General features: G+C 36.8%; 1 protein-coding gene across 2 annotated transcripts; it reads left to right on the top strand.

Annotated features, from left to right (window-relative positions):
* The first annotated feature begins 14070 nt into the window (after positions 1-14070).
* On the top strand, positions 14071-18986 carry LOC113283122 (serine/threonine-protein kinase 19-like). Of its 2 annotated transcripts, XM_026532275.1 has the most exons (8): positions 14072-14264; positions 14359-14432; positions 15267-15347; positions 16059-16151; positions 16375-16494; positions 17783-17854; positions 18242-18319; positions 18578-18986. In XM_026532275.1, exons 1-8 carry the CDS (start codon positions 14123-14125, stop codon positions 18767-18769), a joined length of 852 nt encoding a protein of 283 aa, XP_026388060.1. In that variant the 5' UTR covers positions 14072-14122; the 3' UTR covers positions 18770-18986. The 2 variants fall into 2 exon arrangements, with proteins under 2 accessions (XP_026388061.1, XP_026388060.1); XM_026532276.1 differs by lacking the exon at positions 16375-16494 and having other exon boundaries at positions 14071-14264.
* The last annotated feature ends 415 nt before the right edge of the window (positions 18987-19401 follow it).

Raw genomic sequence — 19401 nt, 5'->3', positions numbered from 1 at the left:
GAATGTTTCAATGATTGAAATGAGAGTTTAGATTACATAACCAATGGTGGACATAAGCATTGTTGTGGAAACACACTTATGTATAAGTCATGTTCCTTGAACCAAAGTTTGCGAACTTTGTTGATCAAGAGAACCGGAAGAATGGCGTGAGCCAAGTCCGCGAACTCAGTCCGCGAACTTTCGAAGTTTTCAAACCCGAGAATTTATGCTGGAGTTGAAAAACTACTTGCGCGAAGCTAAGTCCGCGAACTCAGTCCGCGAACCGACGAAGTTCTCAAACCCGAGAATTTCTGTTGGAGTTTGTAAACTCTGCCGGTAACTTAAGTCCGCGAACCTAGTCTGCGAACTTGAGAAGGTTATATATCTGAAGATGATTTCTGAACTTAAACTTTAAAAAGACTAAGCAATGCAGTTTTCAAACCATGGCTATAAAAGTTCATGAACCAATTCAAGTGAATCAAATCATCTTTGCTTCAATTGTGTCTTGTGTATCTTGCAATTGAACAACTCTCTAACTAGTTCATTTGAAGTCATTTGAACTAGTTATGGTGAAGAAGAACATGGTTGATATGAAATGCTCATATGGCTAACCTTTTGGTTAACTATTGTTGAACCAACAAGTGCATACGTTTGGGTACGGTTAACAAACCTAAAAGCGTGCATTGTCAAGTGTGTGTAACAAGCTAAGTTTCAATCTAACGGTTGAGAAATATTATCTTAAATCTAAATCAGGTTTTCATCTAACGGTGAGTATTCAATGCTTTGTTACTAAGATAACATTTATTGCAAACCCTGATTTGAAATACTATATAAAGGAGACATTTGGTATTGTGCAAAACTATTCCCCACACCTTACGCATGATACTAGTTTGCGTGCTAAAGTCGATTCTCCTTTAACCTTTGGTTTTCTTCTTCTAAACCAGGTTAACGACTTAAAGACTTCATTGGGATTGTGAAGCCAGACCGATACTATTTTTATCGTAGTTGTGTGATCTGATCTTGCATCTTTTATCATACGAGTACAATCAGATTGATTGGATTGAGATTGATATATCCGATAGGAAAGATATAAAAAGTAATCACAAACATCTTCGTCACATTGTTTGTGATTCCGCAACATCTTGTTTCGCTACCACACGATTAAGATTGTTGTGAGGTGATTGATAACTCTAGGCTGTTCTTCGGGAATATAAGACCGGATTAACAATTGGTTCCTGTTCACCTTGATTATTATCAAAAGACGGAACAAAACCTTTAGGGCTTATCTGCGGGAGACAGATTGATACTTTGATAGACTTGTCTGTGGGAGACATATTTTTTTACTGTCAAAGCCTGCGATCTTGGGTCGTAGCAACTCTTAGTTGTGGGTGAGATCATCTAAGGGAATCAAGTGCGCAGTATCCTGCTGGGACAGAGGCGTAGGAGCATAATTGTACCTTGGATCAGTGGGAGATTGATTAGGGTTCAACTACAGTCCAGTCTGAAGTTAGCTTGGAGTAGGCTAGTGTCTTTCGTGGCTTAATACAATGTGTGTTCAATCTGGACTAGGTCCCGGGGTTTTTCTGCATTTGCGGTTTCCTCGTTAATAAAATTCTGGTGTCTGTGTTATTTCTATTTCTGCATTATATTGTTTATCTTTATAATTGAAATAATACAGGTTGTGCCTTGTAGATCATCAATTAGAATATCCAACCTTTGGTTGTTGATTTAAGTTGATTGATCCTTGGATATTGGTCTTTGGTAACATCCAAGTTATTCCTTGTGTTTGATTAAAGACTCGTTGATTTCTATTAGATCGAGTAAATCAAAAAAAAAAAGAGATATTAACTCCTTGAGATACTTTTACCTAGATTGAGTCTGACTGTCTAGTTGATTCTCTAAAAAGTAATTCCGACTTAGTCCATACAGATTGCTAAGCGAAATATTGGGTGGTGTTGTTAGACCCCCGCTTTTTCAATGCCAACTACATTCAAGAAAAAAATAAAATCATATAATTTTACCTTAAGAAAATCTGATAAAAACTTTCAACGCACAAAATATATTAAAAAATTGAATACATTTAATCCAAAAATATATTCTCGAACAAAATTAAAATAAAGTCACATCACCTCATGATTTCATCTCAAAATTAATTCAATCATAAAATAAGAATAATACTAAAAAATGTCCAATTACACATTTTACAATTAAACTAATCCTAATTACAATTTTAATCTATTGATAATTAAACTAGACCTAATGCGATAAAAATAACAATTCTTATGAAATTAAAACTCTTTAATCGATAATCAAAATACTTAGAGTGAGAATCATAATTATGATATTTGCTGCCATAATCTTAATTTTGACAACGTGTGAAAATTGAGTAATAATATAGTAGATATTTTCCACAATATTTTACAAGATAAATAAATTCCCGTACCTATATTTTTCACAATCTTTTCTATAAACAGATATCTTTGTTGTCGTAAATACAAATTAAAATTTCTCAATTTTAGTCTGAATTCTACTCCTCACGTATGTATACGGAGCTTGGCACCGGATGCTCTGTCCCTTAAGCCATTTGTGCCCATGTCTCGGCCACTCACAAGTTGCCATGTTGATTATTTGATTTTACAACATATTATATTTTTTTATTGGATTCTTAGAGTATCTTTAATAGAGTTTGGGTCTCTAAAAAAATTGGTTCCACGTAGGATTTTAGATACTCTAACATAAAAAAAAACTCTCTCCAATGGTAGCTGGATAATCAAAAATTAGTATGAGTTGATGGTTTGAGTTTGTATGAGAATATCTAAATTTAGATACTCTCATTCATACCCACGTCATAAAAAAATTATGTTTATAATTATTTTGACCTACAATTTAGATTAAGTAACCTATAACTAAATGACATTGTATTAAAATAGATATAGATATAACTACCAATGGAGATGCTTATCAAAACATGATTCTATATATACATAATGTTAATTAAATTCCAAATTTTAGGTTTCCACATAGGATATATGCCCAGACACCATTGGAGATGCTATTATTTAAGCAGTATAGAAATATTATCTCGAGACCCTGTTCTTTCAAATCGTGGAAATAAATTTTATGCCGATGTATCTTTACGAAATAATTATTCAATTGATGAGTGATAAATCATTGATCAGAAAATGAGGAAAAAAAAGGCATAATTGATGAACCTATCAAAAAAGAGAAAATTTTTATGATCGTTACTTAAATCATGTTTTGGAAATGTTAAGCACCCATAAGATTTAATAAAAAAAATCTCATAAATGAAATCAATGAAGAAACTCATTAATTTTAACTGTTTTTGTGATGAATATCTTGGTTCATTCTTTCTAAAAAATCTGTTATTTCTCTTTAATGACCTTCAATTCTCAACACATCTATTTTCCACTCTTGAAAAACACTTTCCTTTTTGAGAGTGATGAATCACAATTTTTATTAAGAGAAGATTATATTTAACATAGATATTGGATTAATAGTTGGATAGAGAGAAGATAATGTCCTGTTGAAATATAATCCACGTGGCGTCCAATGAGTGGCGGAGACCGGCCAAAAAGAGGTTTAAGAAATATAGGATTTGGATCCAAATAATAGGAAGCTATCTTACCAAAAAAAAAACAATATGAAGCTATTTCTCGAGATTCGGGTCTGTGTCTCGCTTATTTTTAATACCAAGTTATTGTTAATTATTTTCAACATAGCGGAATAGTCTTGGATGAAATCCCTAATAAGGTAATTTATTTTTTTAAAGCTCGTATATTTTGAAATCAAACCATTGCATGGAGTTTTAATTAACAGTCAGTGCAGGAAATAAAAAACGCTCTTCTGTGAAGCAAATGCAGTTAGTTTGGTTGAAAGAAAGGATTATTATTGCATGAACTCTTGCACATGTGATACCAAAATCGTACACAGGATAATCAGTCATACTGCGTTGGATGCATAACTTTGGAGCCGTCAACTAAACCAGTGTACGTATAAAAAATTCCAAAAAAAGAATATGAAGTTTGAACTATCAAATTTCATCTCAAAGTGGTGGATCACACTTACAATGCAGTGTTCATTCTTATGGACAGACCATGAGAAGAGTTCATGGGTTGCATCATAGAGGAGCTCTATAAAAAGGTATCAAAAATCAGTTATTCTAATAACTATTCTTTTTGTTGATTATAGTAATATGCTTACAAAATAAACATACTGGTACATGGAACGGAAAGCCACTCCACAACCACGACATCAATAGTTCCTTGCATAGGAAATACGCTCCATTACCAAGATATCGATCGTTCCTTACCAAGACAAAGTGGAGACAAAGGAAAGAGGAATGGTAAGAAGAATTAATTTTTCATTGCATTGTTTCCCCTTAAGTTTACTTTAGCTTTTTTTGTTCATTTTATTTTCTTACACCAAGATATTTGTTTAGCCATCAGTTTTTGTACCTTTTTTTATATAATATTATGTAAACAGTTTCCAATATTCCATACCAATAAATAGAACCGTGCATCGCACGAGAGAAAAACTAGTCATCATCAACAGAAAGAAGTTTACAAGCATTGGATGGAAGCCTGACAACAAGCTGGGTTCCAATCCCTTTTTGGATAACAACACTTATCCTATGAAAAAAGAAGTCTCCAACAGTAACATTCTCATCATGGCTAGACATATAATTTCGTAGCCTTTTCAGGAACTCTACAATATCATTCCCTAACCCGCCCAAAGTACTAAAGGCAAGAACACCAAACCCCAGTCTCTGACTTGTGCATTTCTCAAGGTACTTGGCCCTTTTTTTAAAACCCGCGGTATTAATTGCACGAACAAGAACAAAATTACGCTCCCAGTCGCCTGTGAAGGGGGAGACACCCGTAACATCCAAGCACATATCATGGCCATTATCCCACCCATACACAAGGATATACGCAAGTAGCCCCAAATCCACTTCCTTTCTGGTTGAAACACCCGCTCGATAACAAATGTCCGCGAAGGTATCACGAACCAGATCATGCCTATATTTGAGACCAACTCCTTTATTGCAATGCAAGGCGTGATCCCCAAAGATATCCATGCCTTTGCCACATCTAGAACACAAATCTCCATCCTCAAATAGGGGGATCCCAAGTCTATAACAGACAACAGCGCGAAACTGTCTAGCCCCAATTGTTTGATTAAGCCCATCAATAGGAATCTCCAACAAGTAATCCTGAGCATGTTTGACTTTATTACTCTGCCAAAGAGCAGAGTCGCGTGCAGTCATAACTAAATGGGAGGGTATATTCTTCTTCACTACATCAAAATATTTAATTGCCAAGGAGCTCATAAAGTGGGGGCAATATCATCAATGCACAAAGAAGAATCATTAATACCACATACCTTTTTGTAGAGGACCAAGGCATGTTCAAAACTGGGGCTAGGACCGGACACATCTGCTTGTCTCCAAATGTTACCCTACTGAGACCTAGCCTGAAAGCAATAAGACAAATAGTAGTACTGCATCGTTTCTTCCATAGTGTACACACCTAGGCCTCCATCTTTCAGGGGGAGCGTAGCTAACCTCTGCTGTAAAAGGCCAAAACTAGGCCCATCATCAGTAACCAACAGTCTAAGGAACTGCTTAAGGTGATTTTCAAAGGCCACCTAGGCTTCATCCAAATACTCAGGCTTGGTAGTTCGCATAGTAAAGTATAGCCTAGAGACACCAGAACAGTTCCTCAGCAAAAGCAACTCTCCCTGAGGATCATTCAGTTTCTGTAAAGCATCCATCAAAGCAATAGTCTTATTTGCTCTCTTAAACACCATATCTCCACAAAACTGAGGATCCAAGCTAACAGGTCCACCCAGTAACTTAACACCAATAGAGGGCCGGAGTATTTCAGAAGGAAACACCCCACAACTAAATCTCTGCTATCAACCGAAGGCCAAAAAAGCTCAGTTTTAGAGACGTTGAGGTGTAATCCCAAAGAAACACCCTCCTGTTGGATAATGTCGAAAGCTCTGGCAACCATCAGTGTATCTCCAACTATGGTCCCATCATCTAAATACAAAGCCTGAAGATCCAAAGAACATCTTTCTGCAATTTTGCGGATAAGGGGGTGTAAAGTCAAGGAAAATAACATGGGCGCAAGCGGGTCACCTTGGTGGACAAAAGCGCCTTATCCATATAATAAAGTCTAGCAGGGGTTGCGTAACAGATTTCTACCCAGCATGATATCGAAGAACAATGTTGTCTAATCTCATTAATCATACCATAACGACTCACCAGGTTAAATGCATTAGAGAAATCCACCAGGAGCATAGATGTAGATGCACTTTTCACTTCCAAGAGACTGTTAATGGCGTGAAGAATGGTCTCACCTTCACAGGGCACCCCCACTCCAAACTGATAATCAATAAGGTAGCCTTCTAATTCCTTACCAACGTGAGAAGCAGAAATTTTGGAAACCAGACGCCTCCAAATAGTACCAACAACAATCGTACGAATTTCACCATCTGGCTTGAGCAAGGGCGTAAGGGGTGCAGACACTATGAACTCACCCAAAGCCGAAGGGCATCCACCAGCAAGCCAAATGTTCACAAGATCAGTAATACAAGTGACAAGCTCTTCCGACACAACAACAGCAGACCCACTCAAAGCATCGACCAAATTTGGTCCCGAAGGCCATCTCTCCCACACGAGGTCCCTTTGGAGAAGCTTCTCGGCTTGTTCAGAACCAATTCTTCAGAAGCAATAAATGGTGCTTGCATTATTGGCGTAGAAGGTATCAAAGGGGGCGCCGCATAGGGATGTTTAGCTTGCAGCTCTTGCAAAATACCTTCATTAGGAGGCGCTACACCACTGGAAGTCAAGGTACGAATTGCGGCCGTATATAAGCCATAGCTCAATTTCTTACGGCACAACCTTATGTTGGACTTCTCTTGTTCTTCCGCTGACTTCCCATGGATTTCTTTCTTTTTTCCCTTGCGTCAGTTCTTGTAGATCCATTGTTTCCTCTATGGCACAGTGGGTCAAGGCACCACAACCATCAGTCTCAGACCATTCTTTCAAAGCCAAAATAATCGCAACAATCTGTAATTTCTTTCTGGTGCCAGTGCGCTCTTTAGTAGAGCATTTAGGGACATATAAAGGCAATGTTCAAATAGGGAACAACAGCAGTTGAACACAAAGAGAGGCATTAACGGGATTACACAAGACTTTCAGTATTGCAACAACGAAGGTCCGAACAAACTGTAGCTTGCACTTGGCGGGAATACTGGAGACAGTAGGAATTTGGCATTGCATCGCTTTGTCCAATAAATCCAAGGTTACGGGAAACACAACAGCCATCCCATCATCACCAGGCGAAGTAGTAACCATGCACACATCAGAACAAGCCACGGCGGGACATTGAAAACCATGAATCAGGAAATCAACGCACCTTCCTCTAAGAGGTGATGTCGTGGGCTCGCCACTGTATAAGTTGCAAGCTTTGCTCCAAGCGTGGATGTGCATAGACGAAAAACACAACCACATACGCATGCCTCTCAAATAACTTTCTCAAGCCCTATAGACCACATTATCACTACTAATTCGAGCACAACATATCTCCTTGGCCTCGACAGTAGGATAATGTTTGTCTCGTAGGTGAGTGAGAAAGTATCCTTTCATGTAACCCCTCCCTTCTTTCCCACTTTTGCAATCATCGAAACCAGCAAAGGGGCATCGATGTGGCTCACAATTGTCATCGGATGCAAAAACAGACGAGTTAGATGTTGTACTAGGCGAACTGAGCATAACCGATGACGCTGTTGAGTGTTGACAGAAATGGCAGCAACTAGGGATGCAGAAGATTGAATACCAGGGTTCGCAGTTGGATCAACGGATACAGGAAAGAAGGTAGTACCAGGCGTAACAATTGAAGTTGTTGAGTGACTAGCAGCAGTTGAGAGTGTACCATGCATAATAAAAGAGACAACAGACTGTTGAGAACCACCAGCAATAGAATTGGCAACTGGAGATGCATAGGATCGAATACCAAGGTTTGAAGTTGGGTCAACAGCTACAGGGGTAATGGAGACAGTACCAGTCTATGCAGATGATTGAATGCAGGAGGGGGAAGCGACTGAGGAAGCAGATGACGCAACAGAAGTTGCAGGTGATGTCGACGTTGAAGATAAACGCCTGAGAGGATTTGTAGAAGATTGAAACTCAAAAGTTGCATAGGATTGAATCGACGACGACCTTCTTGTGCCGACCATTGATAATAATACCAAACGAATAAAACCCTACCTTGAAAACGAGTTACAGAGGATTGAAATCGAGTTGCAGAGAATTGATAAACTCGATGAGAGGAACTGTTGAAGATTAGTGTATGAAAAAGCAGCTCAGAGGAGAGGAAAACAACCAAGAGTGCAGATTAAAAAAGACAATGAAGAACGGAGTTGATCAATTGAAACTCGAATTCCTTCACCAATTTTTCCAATCGCACAAAATCTCCCAAATCGCCTCTCCACAAAAATCGCCCAAATCGTTTTTTTTTGGGACTGGCTCCACTGTCAGGCCCAAGCCTCTAAACACAACTATACAACTACACTAATACAAACCTACGGGGTGGTGATTGAGCCCCTGACTTTGCTACAATTAATGTGAAATTATTGAGCTATAAGCTTGGTTGGATCCTAGTTATTTTGCTCCTCTATGACAAGTCGTGGGTTGGGTAAATGAGTAAATTTGTCTATTTCCACCCTATATTGGATAGGAAAAATGGTCAAGCTGGGTGGGAAAATGCTATTATCCGATATACTCCTTTCATTTTTGTTGAGAATGAGTTCATGTTGCAACACCCATACATGCTACTATCTGATATACTCCTTTCTGGTGAGTGTGTAATTCCAAATGAATTAACTGAATTGATTTCTACTAGTGAACTTCCAGTAGTAAATAATAATGAAGACAGAAGGGGCTGGTGTGGAAACATAACTGGAGAATTTTCAGTAGCCTCAGCAGTTCAATGCATCTGACAAAAGCATCTAAAACTAAATTGGCCAAAAAAGGTATGGAATTCTTCTGTCCATTCAAGTGTTTCAAGTAATCTGTGAAAATTGATTAAGGAGTGTGTGCTTCTGATGAGAGTTTAAAGAATAGAAATTTCATACTTGCTTCCAGGTGTGTACTGCGTAAAAAATCAGAGGAGTCATTAGAGCATATCCTGTGGCAGTGTGAATAAAGTTGTAAAATACGACAGTGGTTGGGAAGAATCTTTAAATTTGTGAACCCAATCTCTTTTGAGGAAGTCCTGAATTTTGCAAAACACAAGATCCCAACAGTGGGAGAGATTTGGAGAAATGTTGCATTCATAACTATGAAAGAGATCTGGTTCATGAGAAACGGATGTGATTTTGAGGGGGAAACATTCAATGATGGTATAATCAAGAATAGAATAATGAAGTTTACTCTTGAATGTGATGTGAGAATGAAATGGATTATGTGGAATACAACTTATGACGTGGAAGTTTTAAGATTCTTTGGTTTGAAGTATAGAAAAGTGGGGTGTACAAAAATAAAAGAGATATTTTTCCAACTACCAACTGATAATCAAGTGTTCTTTTGTTGTGATGGGGCTTCAAGAGGGAATCCAGGAGAGGCAGGTTATGGCTTCATAGGGAGGAATATTAGAGGTGATTATATAAATAATTTTTCTAGAAGGTGGGCTGGGAGTGGCTACAAACTTCTTTGCAGAGACATTATGGTAGTTTTGAATGCAAGGGAGTGGGCAGTGAGAAATGGGTTTACTTCTCTGATCTTCAGAACTGACTCAAAAGAAGTGATTAGTGCATATAAAAACAATAAGATTCCATGGTATGCAGTCACAAGATGGACAAAAATCCATGCTAATATATCATATTGAAAGTTTATACACATCTACAGAGAAGTAAACTTCTCGGCAGACAAATCAGCTAAAAAAGGAGTTAATTTCCATAGAGGGAAAAGTCATATTTTTGATGCTAGACCTGAATTTTTTAGGGAACTGGAAAATGCAGAGAAGTCATATGTTAGAGTTTGTTAAAATTGTAGATATATAGGTGCCTAAAAGAGGAAGGTAATTTTTGTTTTTGCTTTATGGTGCCCTCTGGTTTTTTTTGTAAATCGCTTATATATTCTTTGGTTTTAATAAAATCTGTTATTACTGAGAAAAAAAAAAGGATGGACAAATGCTCAGTCTCAAGTTGAGTTGATCGTTGAAGCTTCGTCGGTCGGCCAAGTCTAGGTTGAAATTATCGGCCTGCCTGAGCCGATAAAAACTAGTTCATCCAACGGTTTCATTTCCATCATCCATAAATTCAAATATTTTCCATTCCAAAATCACACCTTTTGTACCCAAAATTTCTTATAATTTCACTTACATTTCTTGTTTATCTCACTTTAATTACGAAAAATGCCTTCTAGAGTTTATGGTCCTAAGTGGCTCCATAAGAGGATTTATATATTAGTAAGGCATATGTTTTTCAAACTATAGAAAGTATCTCAATCAAGTCGTGTCATATCTGGGTTTTTGGCTAAACATTTCTGCAATGTTCACTGAAGAAACGCGGAACTCGGAAATGCGTGATGATCAAGATTGCAAATAATTAATCATGAAATCATATAATTCCTAGCTCATGAATAGTAAAAACCCACTATAGTAAAAATAATCCAAACTGGTGGTCAATGGGTAAGAGTCAATCAAATATATGAATAAGTTATATATTGGAATGAAGTGTTCTTCGTGAGGAAAATACTGCCGAAAAAATATTAAAACTACCAACGAAAATTGTAAGATAATGTCAATCTAACGAAGAGACTAAATGCAGTGGCAAGATATCCAAGTTACTCTTGAGGATGAAGAATTGAAAATCACACGAAGACATCATTTTGAAGAACTTCATCAAGGTGAGTAACGAAGAATGGATTTTCCTTTTGAACTCATTTTCATCCATCATAACAAAAGTTGAAAACTTACGTATATGATCATATTCAAAGAAGATCTGATTACGGATTAAGTTCTTGCTAAGTCTAGTGATGTTTCTCCTTCCAAGCACATGTTTGTCTATAACTTGAAAATAACTTGAGATAAAAGCACAAGGGTTGATGAAAAATCTCAAGGCTTGCAAAATCTTTCTTGAGTTCGTAAGGTTTTGTTTCGGTAGTTTACTACTAATGATTTTCAATCACTTGAATTCACAAACCCAAGAATTAAGTTTTCGAAACTATAAGCTTGTAAAACTCAAAATATCAGTCAAATAAAGTCTTTGAGTTTGCAAACCCCTTACAGTGAGTTTATGAACCTATTCTAGAGAATTTATCAGAACTTTTTTGTCTTTTGAGTTCGCAAACAAATAGAAGGAAAGTTCATCCCGCGATTTGGTGGGATTTGAGTTCGCGAAATGTAGGTAAGTTCGCGAACCTAGTACAAGAGAATCATCTTGAGACTCTAGATCATTTAAGTTCGCAAATCTATTATGGTGAATTTGCGAACCTAACAAAGGTTTATGTTCTTGTAACTTATTTTTATTTAAGTTTGAGAACCTATTTCCTTGAACTCGTGAACCTGCAAATATTTAATACCTCAATTTTACTCTTCTGATATTGGTGATGAAGTTAAAAGTTTAATGAGCCAGTCCATAACTCCGATTACTTTTGGTTCATTCATTGTTTTCTTTTGATATCAAGTCGAACTTTCTACACACTTACTAATTGGTATTTCTTAGCTAATTTCTTTGGTTGGAAAGTCTAGTTTTTTTCTTGAAAGCTTGAAGTTAGCTTTGGAAGTAAAATTTTCATAAAAATCACCTGGGCTGGCAATTATATACAACTTAACATAAAACACGCATACATAGAAGATGCCATAATCCATCAATTCATATAATAATTATCAACTCAATTTTAACAAGAATTTTAATACGTTTTTATATTGCAGATTTTGTGGAACAACTTGTGGGTGTTCAATGTTGGTGAAAATATGAGTTATTATTGTAGAAAACCATCAATCTTAGTACTCCAAGACTCCATAACATTTCAAATGCATGTTATTTATCCTACGATATAGTTATCCTCACTGCAATCATCAGTTCTCTCTTTGCCAAATATAAATTAAGTTGTACGTGAACCCTCTCCATTGATTATCAACATCAACATCAACGACAACAAACAACATACATATTTATTGATTTTTCATATAAGTTCTCGAATCCAAAACAACTTAGACTCCATAAAATTCTTACCACTTGTTCATTCACTTTTCTTTGGCTTCTAAAATCTATCCAAACTACATATCAAATTTGTCTGGAAAATTGGCATATGACCTAAAACTAAGAGAAGGAACACTTTGTGAAAAGTAAATAAAATTAATTTAAATCTTTTGTAGCCTTGGTTTTAACATAACTAATCTTATTTTTTGATTGTAAAAATCGAAACACATTCCAATTGCATGGGTCACTATTACACCCCCAAGGTTTTGGACTAAAGCAGGATTTTCTATGTAGCTATAATACTTGGTCGTTGAGGCAACATAAAAATGATTAAGTTACTTGAATGTTAGAGTTTTAGGTACTGAATGCAAAATTTGACTAATGAATTAGTTAACCCGAGCAAAAGTTCAAAATACTACACGTATAAACGATTTTCATAAATGTGGGAAGCTTAAAGTAAACAATGATTGCATGACTGGTGGGCTAATGGCGGTTGTATTAAAGAGAAATTCCCTAACCTTTCCAAACTGAGAGTGGGATAAGATGTGTGCGTAACATTGTTTAAATGTAGCTGAAAGAATCGATTTTTCTGGAGTTAAAATTTGATATGAGATTTCTCACTTCACTTTGCAACCAGTGAAATGTTTATAAAGTTCTAGTGCCGGTTCAAGCTGAAGTTTATGAGCTTGAGAAGATTTTTGTGCAAAAAAGAATTCCTCCTAAAATTTCTTTTTTCCTCTGAGCTATTTTTTACAAGTTGCTACCTACCATGGGCATGTTAAGGCATAAAGGGGTTACCATGGACATGTTAGCGCATTTAGGACGCAGAGACTGTGGACCACTGGACCGTATGCTTAAAAGATGGGCTTGTGGGCTGAAAAGACACGATAAGATTCGAAATGATGTTATTCATGGGAAGCTTGGGGTAGCATCGATGAAGATGATACTCACGCAGCATCGGCTGCGCTGGTTCGGGCATCTCCAACGGAGACCACCTGAGGCCCCGGTACGAGTAGGACGCATCGGACAAGACGAAGGGAGAATGAAGAAACGAGGACGACCGAAATTAACCTGAGATGAACTGATTAAGCGGGACCTGAAAGACCGAGGCTTGGAGAGAGAGTTGGCGCTCGACGGAACAACGTGGAGGACATCGATCCACGTGAAAGAGGTATGTACATGAGGTGCGTGACTAGACCCGTCTTTACCTTTGATTATTCGTTTCAATCTTTCTCTCTTAGTAGGACTGTGCAAACCGCGAACAAGTAAACCGTCATGGCATAATTGTGAAAGGGGACATCCCTCAGTAGCTCTGCAGCTCGCAGGATCGTGAAGGGGAATAATCACCCCGTAGCCCTGCAGCCGGGACATGGAGTACGTGACCTCATCACCTACATGGTCGCGAATGCGTAATCCCATGGAAGTGATGGGACACTACCTCCTGTGCTGAAAACGAACAAGACACGGAAGGTGTTAAGGATTACTCTTACCTTCGGGTAAGTTGCGTCTCGGCCAACAGACAATCGGTGTAAAAATTTCATCGCACCCTTGAAGATACGGTCTTTACGAGACAATATCCCTGCTCGACCTGGTACTTGTTACTGGAAAATAACTTTGGTTTTGGTTTTGGTTTTGGTTTTGGTGTTTTTAAAGAAGTTCCAAGACACATCAATAACTATTGTAGTTCTTCGGTCCTTCGTGGAGGGCCAAATAAAGCCGATTTGTACTTGTCAACCGCCATTTAAAGCGTATTTATGCAAATTTTTACACAAATCCCTCTCACAGAATTACTTCTCGTTACCACCCTTCAATCCGCCAGCGCAAACAATCAAGGCAAAATTCAAAGAAGTCAAGTCTGTCAAGGGGTATTTCTGTCAAATGTTGGGTTTACCTACCTACTTGCAGGTTTATGATTAGTTCTGCGAACTCGGGAATGGAGAAGATTTCAGAATCGACGAGCCGCGGGAAGAAACTTGCACGAGAACAAGAAGAAGATGATAACAAAACAGAACCTGAAATCTCAGAATCAGATTTTGAAACCCTGTCTCTTGGTAATTCTTATGATGATATCTTTGTTGGAATTATTCAATCCTATAGTGTTTGGTATTTTCTAATTTACAAGATTTTTTGTTTTTGTCAATACAGAGCAAAATCTTACCTTCAGTTATACGCTGATTGCTCTTCGAATAATGCGAGCTCAATTCCCCGTTATTGATAAGGTTGGTCAATTTATTGTTCAATTTCAAACAAATTTATGATTCAAAATTCAAGATTTTGCCTGAACAAGACACTGTATAATAATGTCTTGTTTAATTAGTGGTATTTACAGCTAATTCATGTCGATTACTATGTAGTGGACGATGTGATATTCATTTAGAGTTTAGGCATGCGGAGTTCAAGGTTGTTATCCCCTGATGTCTAAATTCATTTATTGATTTCTTCTATTTCACGTGTTTAATTGATTGTAAGTGGATTACTAGTGATGTGATCAGTATTCCCAGTTCACCTTTCAAAATTGGTGGTTTAATGGGTTAAAAAGCATGACCGACAGAGAGAGATGTTTGCTCATTATACTTTTGGAGGACGCAATTGATGCACATTGCATATGAAAAATAGTAGTGTCAGAACAATGTATTTTTCACACCTAATCAATAATGGAAAGGGTATTTGAGGTGACATTACTCTGTGGATTTTTTTACTGTCTCGTTGAGATGACCTCACTGTGTAAGTGAAGGGAGTGTGAGAACATATTGTTGATAAAGTTTAGTGCTTCCTTGTAACTTACCCCTGGTAATCAATTGTGCTTGTTGTGTGCTTTTGATGGTGTTTATAATTTTAGTGGAGTTGTTAATCTGCGAGTCATTTGTTTTGGAAGAGCAGAAATCACAACGTTTTATTTTTTCTGCATTGTTTTGAGTTTTTACCGTCTGAGTGTATTGACTAGTTTTATCTCAGTAACAGTTCTTATTTCATCACTCGTTCATTCAGTTCTTGTATCAACTAGTTTTAGCAATTGATTTTTCCTTTGCGTTTTTTTGAATTTTGCATCCCAGGTGACAGTTCAACCGTTCATTTTACGGTCTCAGCTCTATAGCTGTGTGAAAGATAGAACTCAAGTGGATAGGGAAATAGAGGTTTGCTTCTTTACTTAAACTTTTCAGTATTTCATTTTTAGTTCTTCACCGATCCTCTTCTTCAACCACATATTAAAATCCTAATCATACTGATAAGGCTTAAACAGGTAGTCAGACAGAACAATATTTATACCCCGAAATCCAATACTACGAGCCTATGAGTCAAATAACATTAGTTGATGTGGCTCCATTTGATGCAACGTTTATACTGTAACCCCACAAAAATAATTCGATAGTCTTTCTGATTCAGGATATTTTTCTCGAATTTGATCTGGATTACTGTTTTAAATTGTGTTATTTGCTAACTCAATTAGAAGAAGAAATTGATAAGTAAATTGATATTGGTCTAATTCTTTTAGTGTGACCATGTAAGAGAAAATCCATCAATTTAGCAGCTAATAGGAGAATAAAGAAGTTTCTTGTATTGATCTGCTTTGGCGATTCTGTTTATTCTCCTTGAAAATAGTGTCACAGAATGCCCACAGCATCAGCTAGAAATATCCTGATACTTTTAAAAATATCTTCATGTCATCCTATGGTCTATCTGCTTGAGACACTCACTAGAATATGGATATATCATATTCATGAGTAATTCTCTACAAAAAAGTAGAAGAAATATGTCAACTATTTAAGTGTAAGTCGAGAGTATGAAGGCAGCTTCTGTTTCTTATTTTCTCTTTTTCTTTTTCTTCTGTCCTTTCTCCCGTTCAGTCACTGAAGAAAGAGAAAAAATTGCGAGTATTCAAGCTAAATACTGGGCAAGATGATCATGGTATTATGTTCACAGAGGACTATCTTATGCAGGTTGGTTTCTGTTGTAATTTTCCATTTTCTTCTTTGCATAAATTTATGATTCTATTCTATTACCTCAAAACTATTTTTACAGTTCACTGCATTCAACAAAAATTTGTTGAGACTCTCATAAATTGATATACTGTCCTACACAATTCAGAAACTAGAAAGCATTCTGACGTGTTCTTGGTGTTGGTATTTATTTGCTATTCATGTCCTTTATATTTTTGAAAAGATAGGAATTGTTATGAGAAGGATAGAAGCAAAAAAGGAAGATGATGTTGCGGTTTTTGATTGGTTCAAAAATTATGTTATTGATTCCAAGCTGGATCCTAGTATAAGCCATCAAGAGTTGGTGAGTTATCTTATCACAGACCCACTTTTCAATTGATTTCTTTACATAGTTTAATAATTGGAAAACATATTTGAGTAGTTGTGTAATGTTGGTATATTATGCCTGCAATCCGTGTGATAGTTTACAGTATGTAACTTTACATTTAGCTCACAAATTTATAAAGAGAAATGCACTTCTTCTGTCTTTATACATTCAGTTAAAAAGTAAGAAGAAATAGTAGCTTTTGCTAATGACCTTCGTTGCGAAAGTTGTAAATGAGACTTGAAAGAACCTTTCTTTTTAATTCGTTGATCTCAGCTTCCCAGTAAAGTTCACCTCCCTTTTAAAAAGAAGGAGAAGCACTTCTATGATTACTGGAGTGTTCCTTAGCACTACATGTAACCTCTTGAGATTGAAGCTACCATGAAGATTAAAAGGCTGTCATTATGCTTCACCCTATTCTATCTCCTACCAGTTTCATTTATCGCCTAAATCTATTTGATGTTGTTCATGCAAGATTGATCTAATCAGTCAGTTTTATCTTTTTAATATTTTTGTTGTATCTAGGTTCAGATTCTTTCCTACACCTATATAGAAAATAAAGTACTAACAAACAAAGCAGACACCTGAACAGAATTAGAACGCTGAAAAAATAAGCGTACATACGAGGCACAGATTGAAAGGGAATACCTGACAAGAAAGGAAAAACCTGCCAATTGGTGTTACTGGTTGCAGCATACTTACCTTCGTTTCGTTTATGTTCTCTTTAGCCTTCAAACCACCTATACTTTACAAAATAAAAGGAAACTTCTGTATAACTGTCATAGGATGATGTTGCATCCATTAAAAGTATGTCCACTGAGTGGAACTATATGAACATGTAAACATGCCGACTATGAATTATGAGAGAAAAGCACATACAAACTTGTAGATCTGACTACTTAATTGGTAATGGGCTAAAGTAAGCCAATTAGATGGTTTTGGTTTCAGGCTTACTAGCATAGGAAAATAAGTAAACTTTGATGGTCTAGAAGACAAAGAGGAGATAAATAGGAATGGTCTTTTGTTTATTGAGAGAAGATATGAATATGACACTTAAAATCATGAAAGTTCTGATTTGTTAGAAACTTAAACGTAGAAGCAAGATCATTCAACATAATTCGTACCGCAATTTGGTTCTGGTTGCTGTGGTACCTTATTGTTTCCAAAGGCCCATTAGTTGGAAGTTTGTTATTAGCTTAACTGCTTAACTGCTTACATGAATTAGTCTTTTCCTCTTTACAATTTTGGTACTCTTTACTGCATGCAGTGTTTACTATTAGCTCTGGGTGGCAAGGTGAAGGATGCACACATAACAGTCTTGATCAATGCTGGCTTACTTGTGAGTAGATGCTGAAATTTATGTCATCAATGTTATTCAATAATGGAATGTTCATTTAAAATCCTCGGTATGCATGCATAAAGGCAGTATTTCATCTTGTTATTTTTTTACGAGTGTGGCTCTCTCTACCAAGGTTTGCTGACCGAATAAGAATATAGGATTCGGAAGCTTGGATCAATTCTGATTTTGTATTTGTGATATCCGGGATTCTATTTAATTTCATTACCATTGCTGGCTGAGTTTATGTTATTTAATTTCATCAATGTTGTGTTTAAATAATTGACCTCCGAGATTCTAGCAGTTTCTCTCTTCTTCTTTTTTTTTTCTTTCTTTGAATTGGGGATGTCGCTAGCTTTATTATCTCTAAATATTCATCTTTCTTTACAGACCAGGCAGTTAGTTGATTCAAATATGTATTGGTTTGCGATCCCGAACATTGGTTCAGTGCTTAAGAGCCTCTTACAGGTAACTCGTTTAATTGGTATACAGTATTTTTTTCAGTTCTAGCTAGATACTTGGATGTTCAAGGAGTCAAAACCAAAACAATATGAACCAAACCTGTCTCAAAATTTTTAATTATTCTCATCTATCCTTTATTAACACGTAAACAGCATTCTATGATCAATAATCAGCTAGTGAACACCGAAAATATGAACCAGGACTTGTAGGTTAGAGCAATCTTTCCCACTTTCTCTTGATGTGACATCTCCTTGATTGTTCCAGGGAAGAAAAGAGCTCCTCTCGTTCTTAAGCCGCAGGAAGTACAAAGAGATGTTGATGGCTCCTTTGGAAATGAAGCGCTTCCGCATGTCTATGCTTGACACACGCTTTCATCTGCGGGATCTGATCGGCTCTGGTCACCTGAAAACCTTTAACACTCCTACCGGCTTGGCTGTTCGAATATCTAAGGATTAACTGACACATACTTATTCACCAAGCACGATCCTTTGTATTTAGACTGTCAGAGCCGTCTTATGGACCAGGCCAGCTAGGCTATCACAAAATTTAATTTTTCTTATAACTTGATTTTTTTAGTGCTCTTACATAGTGGTTGATAGTCATACTATCTAATTAAAATTGAATGCTGTTTGTTTTGTAAGTATAGCGTACTGCTTTCAATCCCATTTAGCCATCTTCTCTTGTACACTTTAAAATATTTGAATTTACTGTAATAATTAAGATATCGTCAAAAAAAAGAAAAAAGACTTATGCCTGCTGCCTGATTTGCTACTGCATCCATCGCCTGGTTGGCTTCTCCATGAATGTGGTAGTTTTAGTGGCGGAAACATGGCCGATACTTATGGCGATCAGAAAACAACAACAAACAACAATGCACAAAAGTTTACTTAGAGTCAAACTCACAAAACCTCATTATTTCACCACAATCCGGATCGAGACACTATCGTATTTGCGAGGATGCCGTTCCGAATTACTGACGACTCACGTCCCGTTGACCGAATTTTGGACCGAATCTGGGTTTTACAAAACCGCCTAATACTCGTACGTTTGTCGTTCCGTACGTTTACCGAATCCCGAATTGCTAACTT

Source organism: Papaver somniferum, chromosome 5 (assembly GCF_003573695.1).
Source record: "Papaver somniferum cultivar HN1 chromosome 5, ASM357369v1, whole genome shotgun sequence".
Classification (NCBI taxonomy): Eukaryota; Viridiplantae; Streptophyta; class Magnoliopsida; order Ranunculales; family Papaveraceae; genus Papaver; species Papaver somniferum.
This window is presented reverse-complemented; position numbering and strand designations above follow the sequence as displayed.

Excerpts from the sequence above, each read along its gene's own strand:
- LOC113283122 (XM_026532275.1), top strand. The coding sequence starts at position 14,123 with ATGATTAGTTCTGCGAACTCGGGAATGGAGAAGATTTCAGAATCGACG. Across the intron at positions 16,495-17,782 it reads GTATAAGCCATCAAGAGTTG|TGTTTACTATTAGCTCTGGG; the intron begins GTGAGTTATCTT and ends TACTGCATGCAG. Across the intron at positions 18,320-18,577 it reads TGCTTAAGAGCCTCTTACAG|GGAAGAAAAGAGCTCCTCTC; the intron begins GTAACTCGTTTA and ends TGATTGTTCCAG.